At 39.2% G+C, this 11,764-nt stretch overlaps 1 protein-coding gene across 1 annotated transcript; it reads right to left on the minus strand.

Moving 5' to 3' along the window:
* Positions 1-779: 779 nt before the first annotated feature.
* Positions 780-2,333, minus strand: LOC114652780 (piggyBac transposable element-derived protein 3-like). Its single transcript, XM_028803097.2, has one exon. The coding sequence runs from the start codon at positions 2,331-2,333 to the stop codon at positions 780-782; it is 1,554 nt and encodes a 517-aa protein (XP_028658930.2).
* Between the last annotated feature and the right edge of the window lie 9,431 nt (positions 2,334-11,764).

Genomic DNA, 11,764 nt, shown 5'->3' on the forward strand with positions numbered 1-11,764 from the left:
TACATTTATAGGCAGCGTATTAAAAATTAATTCTGGAAAGATTTCCATTAAGAAATGAGAAAATATTGCACTACCGAGACTTATTATGAAATCAAGATTTTCCTTCAGGACTGGTGACTGGATATGGAGAAACCAGTTACCAGGAAGTCAAAGCAACCATGATGACAGACTGGTCACTCCCTTCACATTACCAAGACTATCCTCACAAAAAGAACTTACAAGCCCATGTACATATAATAAGTGTGGACACTAGAAGATACTGTTACTGTTACTCAAACCCAACACGACTGACACCAGGTACAAGTTAACCCTATAAAGCCTGCTATATGAATGAATAGTCAGAAAATTCGTTTTTTTCAAGACTGAACTGTTTATTGGATCCTTTTGAGAGTTCAAAAACAAAATTTTTTTAATATGACCTGGAAATATGATTTTTTTTTTGTATCACATTTGAAACACCAGGCGTTTCAAGTCAACCAAAAACTGTGTGCCTTTAGAAAAACCTTAGCACACACAAATATGTTTTACAACATTTAACAACTTTTTACAACAGGTTTAGTACTTACACTGTGTGTAAAGTATATTTGGCAACTTGTTTATGTTTCGTGAAATGCCAAAAAACAGTTTCTGTCTTTGTTTAGACAAAGGTTGACTTTGCATTTCTCACAGTAGACATGTGAGAAGTGACTTCCTGGGCAGTGCTTGCACCTCTGTCTTGTTTTCCAAGTTGGTAAATGGTCAATGCCATCCTTTCTCACATCAGAGGGTACAGCAACAGCTCATTTTTCACGTGGGGGTATTTTCTCGTGTTCTGGAGAGGACAGTGGTCTGCCATACCGGATCTTGCCTTTTCCTGCGCTTGTGAGAGAAGTCCCAACAGAAGCTTGAAATCTTCGCAATGGCATTGGTTTCTTCGTAGGTTCCAGTTCTTTCCGGTCTCTCTTGTAAAGATTCCATGCATTTATGACTGCCACAGTGACAGTGTGCCACCAAATGTACAGATACCATCTTCTGGATCTAAAGGAGAACTTGTAAAGAGCAGACAACATATCAAGAAGGTCAACACCACCCATATATTTGTTGTATGTCTCCACAATAGCGGGTCTTGGCACCATTATGTACATTTTGGATTTTCGATCCCAGCGTTTCACATTTGTCACTGGTTCAACTCCAACAAATGAGGAGAGTAGGTTCACAGTCTTGTTGTCACACCATCTCACAATGATAGGGTTTTTCTGATTCACTCTGAAATCCCATGACTCTCTTTCTTTTTTCTTCAAATCATTTTCTTCCATCATACTGCAGTTCTTTACCCTGTTCATTTGAACTGTTCCCAAATAGTAGAGTCCTCGTTCTTTCAGTTGATCCACCACAGGTACTGATGTAAAATAGTTGTCAGCAAAAACCTTGTGATTTTGTCCTGCTGGAAGGGTTGAGGTCAATTTCAGGATAACATCTCCGGAAACACCAACATCAGATTTCTCCTTATCTGGATTTTCCGCACCTTGGCAGACAGCAAAATCATACAGAAACCCACTTTGTCCAGCATGTGCCCACATCTTGAACCCCCATTTGTGAGATTTTGATGGTATGTAAACACGCAGGTTAGACTTACCTTTGAAAGGCACCATTACTTCATCCACCGCATGAAATTCTTCAGGAGGTATGAGAAGAAACTGTTGGCGCAGTTTTTCTAACCATGGTCTGATTTTCCACAGTTTGTATTTCTTCTGGTCGTCAGACACACCGAGGTTGTCTTGAAAATGAATCAGTGGCAGCAATTTAAGGAATCGTTCTTGAGACATCACATCACACACTGTGGGGTACCTTGTCTTCATCTCCCAATAGGCTCTTACATTGGGCATCTGTACCAACCCCATGTGCATATACATGCCAAGAACCTGTTCAATTTCTTTGGGTGTTTTGTTTACTGATGTTCCCAGTTTCTGTACACTGTACAAGTTAGTTTGTTGTGCAATATCCTGAATCATTTCATCAGTAACAAACTGCTTGAAATACATGTATGGTGTCCACTCTGACCTTTCTGTAGAGACGTCCTCAACATGTCTATCAAAATCAACACTTGGACTTTTAAATGGCACTTTTCTCCATCTGTACTCTTTCTTTTTTACTTTGCCCTTTGCTGACTGCTTTGTTGTGCTCTGTTTTGGTGTTACTGGTGTGTCTGTTTTATCTACAGGTTCATCTTCTTCACCACTACTATCTGATCTCTCTGTAGCAGCCATTACCTTAGGAGTCCATTCCTCATCACTACCATCGTCATCTTCCTCCCCTAACTGTTCTATGTCACTTGAATTTCCATCAATTATCATATTTAAGACATCTTCTACATTGTACTTCTTTACAATCTAAATATTCAAATCATAATCAAACAAACAATACATTGTTACATTTACAAATTATATACTATTTACAACTGACATAAACATAAAATTATACTCAAAATATATACTGAAAGAAATATTCAAGCTTAAATTGAATAATATATTTAGTGCAGTTTGAATTACTGTACATATAATACAAATTTAATCAAGAAATGCACTAAAACAACAACTGATGCACTGACCCATGAAATACATTTATATACCCATAGTATCATATTTGATTCACACCTTTTCCTGACAGTTTTTCTATAAAATATTTAATGCAAAATAAGTTATGATGAGCTGGTTCACCCTAGTAAAGACTTATTTTGAAATATAATCACATTACTTTTCATTTTACTTACTGTAACTGTTTCAAAATGAGGGCATCTTATCACTTCCACCTAGCATGCGGCCATCTTGAATTCTTGAAAAAAAAGTGGCCTTTGCCACCTGTGATACATAGATCATCCACCAGGGGGAGAAAACATGTATATTATTGTATACAACTGGTTTTTGAGGAAAATGCTAATCCTGTTACTGAGGAACAGGCCTTAGAAATACCTGTATCCAATATAATACATATGGCGTTATAGGGTTAAAAGTTCAAAAACATTTTTGTTTTTAAGCAAACTCTTCACACAGTGTTTCTCACCACCAGCCACAAGTAAATAATAAACAGCACACATGATTAAACTTCTTTCTCTGTCTTCTCTGCTCCTCTCGCAAACTTCATCTGTCTTATTACTATTATTATTATTATTTCTTATTACAAGCTCTTATTAAAAAAGTCATTGTGTTGATTTCAAACATTACACCAAAGTTGAAACTTCAATTCAGTTGTGTAGAGTTTGGATATTCACCGTATTACATAAACAAGTACAGACCACAACTTCTGCAGGGCAAAATTTAAGGAAAATAGTCTGTTCAGATATTATGCCTATGCCACACATATACACATACACTGTTAAAGAGATCAGGAGGTTAAACCCAGAAATCAGCATTAATGTAGAACAGAAGTGCAGTTTTATGGGGTGTTAGGATGCCCTGCGGAGAAGATGAGACGGTGTATGGGTTGGGGTAGGGAGCAAAGAACAGGCAATATTTCACAAAGTAAAACAAATAATGTGCTAGACAGTAATTTTAACAAATATGTACAAAAATTGTATTATTAAATAAATGTAATAAGCATTGGAGCACTGGTTAGCACTACTGGCATTTTACAGAGAATCGTTAACAGTATTCATTATTTAAATGAAGTTAATAATTACACATATGGGGGCAGCATGGTGTCAGAGCAGTAGCACTGCTGCCTCGCAGTAGGAAGTCACGTCCCTGTTGTTCCCTGCCTGGAATTTGTACATTTTCCTGGTGGGTTTCCACAGTGTGCTCCAGTTTCCTCCCAAGGACATGCAGGTTTGGGGATCTGATGACACTAAAATGACACTAGTGTGTGTGTGTGCTTGTATTCACCTTGCGATGAGGTGATGCCCGTCCAGGGATTGTTTCTGCCTCGTACCCGATACTTACTGGAATGTGCGTATAACTGGATAGATGGATGTAATCATTAAACATTCTTTTCACAGATATTGTGGCAAGGTGTCATTGGAATTTAATGGATCTTTGTGGCAAATCACAACACAGTGAAGCCGGACATTTTCTCACCATGATAATATCTTGCACTGCCACCTGGTGGAATCTTCCAGATTTACATAAAGTTCACATGCAAGTATAAACAGTGCAACGCTTGCATAGCAGAACCATTCGCAGGAGCAAGCATCGCGTCGTGTGATATATAAACCCGGTCTAAGCCTGATCATTCACAGGACAACTAATTGCCTTGCCCTTAGTTTACTGTTTACTAGACACAGCAGAGCAACTACAGCCACTGCTGTTAGACATGGCGAATCACCGGCGTCCCCGGTCACTATACTTATTTTCCCTATATTTGTTATAACAAAATTTCCATTTTAATGAAGAATTTTTATGGTTCTGTGAATTTCGTTATAATGGGATTCCACCTGTACCAGCTATGCTGTCTAAGATGGGCTAAAATCTAAGCAATCAACATAGAATTCTGCATTAACATCTGCAGTGCACCATCTATTAAAATGTATTTTATTATGTAGCAATAAAATCATTTGCATTTGTCTTTCCAACTACAAACTACTTACTACAAATGTTTGTGATATGACATCTGTGGGAATGACATAGCTAATGCTCATGTATCTTTTATATGCCATTTGGTATGGGATTCGTGCAGGAAGTGTTAATGTTTGTGATTGCTAGTGGGTCTGATACCTTTCAGCCTTCAGTGTTGTTTGGCCGGCTGTCTGCTCTGCATCTTGTGAATTGTCATTATTATGATATAGTGATGGGAGAAAACTACACACAAAAAATACTAATAAAACAACTAAAAGAAGTAAAGCATTTAACACTACAGAAAAAAAATAAATACAATGTCTGTAAACATCTTATCAATATCACATTGTTGTGCTTTAATGAATGCAGGCTACAATAAGAGACAAAAAACGACAATCTAATCAAATGTGATCATTTAGAGGTAAAATGGCTCCCTGAGTTTGAAACCTTAAGCCACATGGCTCCACCAGCCCTGAGCTTGAGGATCATTGCAGTAGGCAATTCACACAAAACATTAAAACCTTGTTAAATGAATATGCATATAACTGCCTTTGCTGATTGAATCTGTCTTTGTTACTTGTTTTTCAGTACACGGGCTAATGGGTCCACAGAACACAATCACTTGCTATATTTTTGATATGCAAGGTTTGAGTAACAAGTTGCTTAATTTAGATTTTTTTCTCAGAATTTTCCAATGCAGATTATAGCCATGAATTCAAATTCCGAGTTAAATGATTCAAGTGTGCCCTGTTGCAGGCTCTCGCCTTGCACCATGCTGTTAGCAGCTCCCTCACATGTACAACAGTTCTTTGATTTACCTGGTGGTTTATTCTGATGTTGACCACAATAGGATTAAAATCGTGAGAACTTGAAGAATGAAATATGTAATAAACAAAAATAAACCCAAAGCTACAGTCCATCTTCCTTCTTGTTTGTTATAAATCCTAATACAGTCTGTAAACGATTGATGGCGTATGGTGTATTACTGCACACTCTGCCAGACAAAAGCTGCTAATTTTCACTTTTAACTTGAACGTGCAGCCAGCTCCTGGAACGTCCCATAGCAAAAATGATACTCTACTAGCAACAATCCCTTTAAATTGGACTCCTCCGTCATATTGTGCACATTGCAGATATACATGTAAATAGTGCAACGGTTTACTGTATTGTCAGTTAGAAAAAGCTGAGAGCGTGGGCTATGTTTCACATTTAGAATGGGGGTGTGGCAGATGAAACAGACCAACTTTTCATAACATCCCATGTCAAATTTGGTAAACTGTTCCTAATATGAATTTACGATATGAATTACATTTCACTTACAGTAAACTTTGAAATTACAAAAATAGTACACAAGAGTACACACGAGTTAGAAAGTGTAAACACAGGATCTGCTTTGCCAACAGAAGCGTTTATCAGCAGGATTGCCAGATGTGCGGTTTTTGCGACAAATTGAATACGTGGTGTGAGGAAATTTTTTTGATTTGGTGGTGTGCTTTTTTTGTACAGTTTTTAAATGGTAGGCGGCTGCCCAAACCCCTGAACCTGTAAACCAAATCACTCCCCAGATGCTGACAGCGGTTAAACTCCAAGGGGGAATAAGTCAGGAGCATCATCTTTTGGGCTGGTGCACAGTGCCATTACGTCAGTTGTCAAATATTATTGGGCTGGAATTATTCCCAGGACCTGGCAACTCTGTTTATTGTGTGTAAAAGGAGAAGATACTGAATTCTGAATAAAGTAGAGTAATCTGTAATCGAAATTGTACAGAATCATTCTCTATTTTAAGGAAAAGCATAGTTCAAGAAAGTGTTGCTTTGGGCAAGAAGGATTATAGCATTTGTTGATCCATCCATGCATCCTCTAAAACCCTTTCATGAAGGGTAGGGGGCAGCTGGAGTATATCTAAGTAAAAAAGCAAGCATCATGCCGCTGGTCCATCAAAGGGTGAACACACACACAAACACACACACACACACTCAACAGGACCATCATGCAGGGAGCACCCAAAGCACGAGACCCGGTCTCCTTACTGCAAGACAGCACCACTACCACTGTGTCACCGTAATCGCAAATTATTAACAGATCTACAATAACTCTAACCTTTAAAAAAATGAGGAAAAATTCCCTTCATGTGAGACTTATTTTAGTGATATAGTGCATCCTTTGGTGGGTGGTTGCAGCAATCCCCCACCCCACATTAAACTCCGCCCATGGCTCCTGTATTGTACAATGGTGGCTTGAAAAAAATAAGTGAATGAATGGAAATAAATAATATGAACTGCTAAACCTGCCCTGTCTTCAGGTAAGTGTCTCAAAGTTCGACTGACCTGCTCATTTGACCCCCCCCCCCCCGCCCTCCCATCCTGTCTCCCTAACTCATCTGTCACAGATGTCACGTGACATGCCCCAACCGCGGTTGTGCTTTCAGTAAGAAGCATTCTGCGAGCCCAGCTTTTACTCTAGTTTCAGCTTTTGTTTGTTTTAAAGTTACTAGGATAGCACAAGTCCGACAAATTAAACTCCTAATTATGAAGAGCTATGGTTATACAGCATCCCTGGCGTCAGATGGACAGAAACATAATGACCCAGAGGTGTTCTATTGGATTTAGGTCAGGTGAGTGTGGGGAGCCAGTCAATGGTATCAATTTCTTCATTCTCCAGGAACTGCCTGCATACTCTCGCCACATGAGGCCGGGCATTGTCGTACACCAGGAGGAACCCAGGACCCACTGTACCAGCATAGGGTCTGCCAGTGTGTCCAAGGATTTCATCCTGATACCTAATGGCAGTCAAGGTGCCATCGTCTAGCCTGTAGATGTCTGTGCGTCCTTCCATGGATATGCCTTCCCCGATCATCACTGATCCACTACCAAACCGGTCATGCTGAATGACGTTACAGGCAGCATAACGTTCTCCATTGCTTCTCCAGACCCTTTCACGTCTGTCACATGTGCTCAAGGTGAACCTGCTCTCATCTGTGAAAAGCACAGGGCCCCAGTGGTGGACCTGCCAATTCTGGTATTCTACGGCAAATGCCAGTCGAGCTCCATGGTGCCAGGCAGTGAGCGCAGGGCCCACTAGAGGAGGTCGGGCCCTCTGGCCACCCTCATGAAGTCTGTTTCTGATTGTTTGGTCAGAGACATTCACACCAGTGCCCTGCTGAAGGTCATTTTGTAGGGCTCTGGCAGTGCTCATCCTGTTCCTCCTTGCACAAAGGAGCAGATACCTGTCCTGCTGATGGGTTAAGGACCTTCTACGGCCCTGTCCAGCTCTTCAAGAATAACCTCCTGTCTCCTGGAATCTCCTTCATGCCCTTGAGACTGTGCTGGGAGACACAGGAAACCTTTTGGCAATGGCACGTATTGATGTGCCATCCTGGAGAAGTTGGACTACCTGTGCATTCCTCTGTAGGGTCCAGGTATCGCCTCATCCTACCAGTATTGACACTGACCGTAGACAAATGCAAAACTAGTGGAAAAAAAACAGTCAGAAAAGATGAGGAGGGGAAAATGTCAGTGGCCTCCACCTGTTAAACCATTCCTGTCATGGGGGTCAGCTCATTGTTGCCCCTCTAGTGCACCTGTTGTTAATTTCATTAACACCAAAGCAGCTGAAACTGATTAACAATTCCCTCTGCTACTTAACTGAACAGATCAATAGCCCAGAAGTTTCATTGACTTGATGCTATAATCTGATTAAAAAGTGTTCCTTTAAATTGTTTTGAGCAGTATATAATTAGACTGTTTCCATCATTTCACATTTAAAGACAAAACTGAAAAGAAATGTAACTGAAGGTTAACAAATTATTCATGGATACAATATAGTTCTAAATCCATCTAACATTCAAATGTTTAACAAATGATATATTTTTAAACATATATGTATGTAAAAAACCTCACATAGTTCCATTCGAACTAGTGTGGTGCTGAGATGTCACCACAGAAACAGAATTTGCACCACTGGCTAGTGCCCATTGTGCCCATACATTAAGATGTGTCCCTGCAGCTTCTTCCCATGTCCTTGATATCCTGATAGAATCTTTCACTTTGCTCTTCATTCACAGTGCCAAGATTTTCAGGGAAAAAAAAAATTCCAAATGCACACTTTTGAGACTCATGTTGCAACTCAGTAACTTAAACATAACCAATATATTTTTGAAAAAATCTTTATCATTTGGGTCCTTATAGTTGCTTATAGAATTACAGTACATGAGGATTCTTTGTAGAATACCCGAGCCTCTCATTCCAAATTCTGCATTACAAATCGGTTTTCTAATATCAGATATGGTAAAAAATGCCTTCTTTCAATATAGCATTAGACAAACCAGAAACCTTTTGTCATGAATACACTAAACAGCTTGGCTTCATCTTTTGATAGGGCTTTGAGAAAGTGCCTCATTAAACCAAGCTTAATACGAAGCAGAGGTAGCAGCAGTTGTTCTGGATCCACCAAGCCAGGTCTGATGATGTTTTTGCACCAGATGTAGCTTTTCTTCTAGATGACCATTCCTTCTGAAGCCAATGTTAATTCATGGCTCTGCTGTCCCATTCGCAGAGAAATCTGGGAAATTTCTTTGCCCTGCCTGACTGCCATCCCAGTAAGACACAGAGAACTTTCAGGTCCCTACATTTGAACCAACAATTATCATTGTAGCTGATAACTTAACAGAAAGACAAATAGAATTGTATTTGTCCCTGTGGGAAATGTGGCTTTTTACTGAAGCTCTTTGGATAAATAAATTCATAAATAGGTAGATACATAAGTAAAAAAATAAAAACAAAATAAATATACACACAAAATGTGGTCTGAACAAAAAAGAAAATTAGAAAGGAAAGAAACTTCTGACTTGGCAGTCCTAGTCCCAGTGAGGTGTTCTGCAGGTGTATTGCTGTTGGTATGAAGGAGCCCCAGCGGCGTTTCTTGACACACTTCTGCATTAAATAACAGTTCTCTTATAAACATTGATTTAAAAAAAATATCAAATATTGATATCTCTCTGTTATAAAAAAAAATCCTGTAAGAGGGAATGACTAGGAGACGATACGTGATCTTCACATTAAGATCACAGAAGACAAATAAAAGACCTGCGAGATGAAAGAGAATGGCCACGGAGGGTCTCGCGAGATATAGAATATGAGGTTCTTGCAAGATGCGCCCTACTTACAAGCAATATCAGAGCATGGCCAGCAAAATAATCAGTGTAAAGGCACACAGCACACACAGATCCAGGGGTCTCAGTGCATATAAAGCGTATAAAGGACAATACGTTATAAATGAAATGTTGACGACTAAAAGATCGCATTAGCGCAAACAAAAGGAAATTAATCATCAGGACCAGATGTAATTGAAAAAATAGCAGGACAAAGCGAGGTCAGAAATGAAAGGCAAAGAGTAGAAAACAAAGTCATTTCAAATTCGCATCATTCAATGCACAAAACGTAGATTTACACAATAATGGACCATACGCTATGAGAATCTGTGGTCCCGCAACAGTTAAAACAACGAGAAGTTTAATTTAAAAAAAAAAAAAACACACACAATCAGGTGTATATTTATGATCATGGAGAAGCAATCACAACACGAGCAGCAGAGACACGAAGTGGCAAAAAGGACAGCAGCTGTACAGGCTTTAAAATGATCGATGGGCAGCGCGACAGCAGCTGCCCCCCCTTTCACAACGCGAGCAGTGTTATATGTCCTGCAAGAAAGAGATTTAACCATGCCCAGGGCTGGAAATAAAGGACAATTATTGATTTTACAATGTCACACGAGACAAGGCAGTGAGCCATCATTTAAAACAAGTCCACAGACATCTAACCTAGCAGTTGTTGGATTGCTTTTGGTAGACACGCATCATGTGCGCCCAGCTCTTAAAACAACGACATGTGACAAGCAGAACAGGCAACTCGCCAGCAGCAGAAAGACAGCTAATGATCCGACGTTTAGCGTGCGTTCAGCCGACCGCCCCCCCAAACCCCCCCCCCAACGCAAGGAGCGTTATACCGGATGTAACCATGCACGGGGCTGGAAATAAAGGACAAATATTGTTTTTACAAAAGTTTTTAAAGTAAAAGTGAAAATAATGCATATGTAACAATTCCCATGAAAATAATCTCTTTAAATTGTATATCCGGTAAACCAAACACGGGGGTGGGCGAGTGAAGCGAGCAGGGAGCAGAGCCCCCTAGTTTAATAAATTGTAGTGTGAAAAAAGTTACATGATGGAGAAAACAGTTTTCAGTTTTGAATTCAGCACCCAAAAATATATAAAGCTCACATGAAATTTTTTTTTTTCCAAAGTATACCTGTGTAACACAATTCTGAAAAGCCAGTCAATGTAGGGGTCAATGCTGAAAATCCTTTTTTTTGTTTTTCTTTACCATCTATAAAGTTTCTTTCTGTTTGTCTTGTGTCTACAACCCAATGTGTTAAACTGGCCCAAAGATGGCCTTGTAACTATTGCCTTCCGGTCTCTTTTGACCATGACCTGGGACAGTAAATGAAGGAATGACTGATCACACTATGACAACAACAACAACAATAATAATTTGTTTCTTTTATAACCCAAAATCACACAAGGAATGCCTCAATGGGTTTTAACAGGCCTGTTTTTTTGACAGCTCCCAAGCTATGACTGTCTAAGACGACAAGAAAAAAAATCTCTCCTCCCAAAAAAATCTTCCATGAAAAAAAACGGAAGAAATCTTGGGAAAGGCAATTCGGAGAGAGACCCCCTTCCAGGTAGGTTGGTCATGCAATGGATGTCAAAAAATGGGGTAAATACAACACACAAAAGGGAACACAAGTAAACCTCTTCACAGAGCCTGGTGACCAATCTATCACTGCCACCTCAGAAATCCAATACAACAGTATAAAGTACAAGGCAAAATGGAAGAATACATTATATCACTTACTAAATACGGAACTATCACATATGAAGATACAGATTTACTCACATACATCAAAAACAATGTAGAAACTAAACATTAATGAACAACAACACTATTGAGCAAGGACCAACCGTAAATCTGATTAGTAAATTATCACATAATTAAAAGGGTGCCATGTATCACTACACAGTCTGTTCATTTAACTTTCTTTAAATATTATTTTGATTTAATGAGATGATTTTGCATTTCAAATCATTATGGTGAGAAAGTAATTTCTATATACAGTATATATAAAGACCAATTAATACATACCATACTGGACTCCAGGAGCAGAAGGAAAGAATGGCT

Source organism: Erpetoichthys calabaricus, chromosome 5 (assembly GCF_900747795.2).
Source record: "Erpetoichthys calabaricus chromosome 5, fErpCal1.3, whole genome shotgun sequence".
Classification (NCBI taxonomy): Eukaryota; Metazoa; Chordata; class Cladistia; order Polypteriformes; family Polypteridae; genus Erpetoichthys; species Erpetoichthys calabaricus.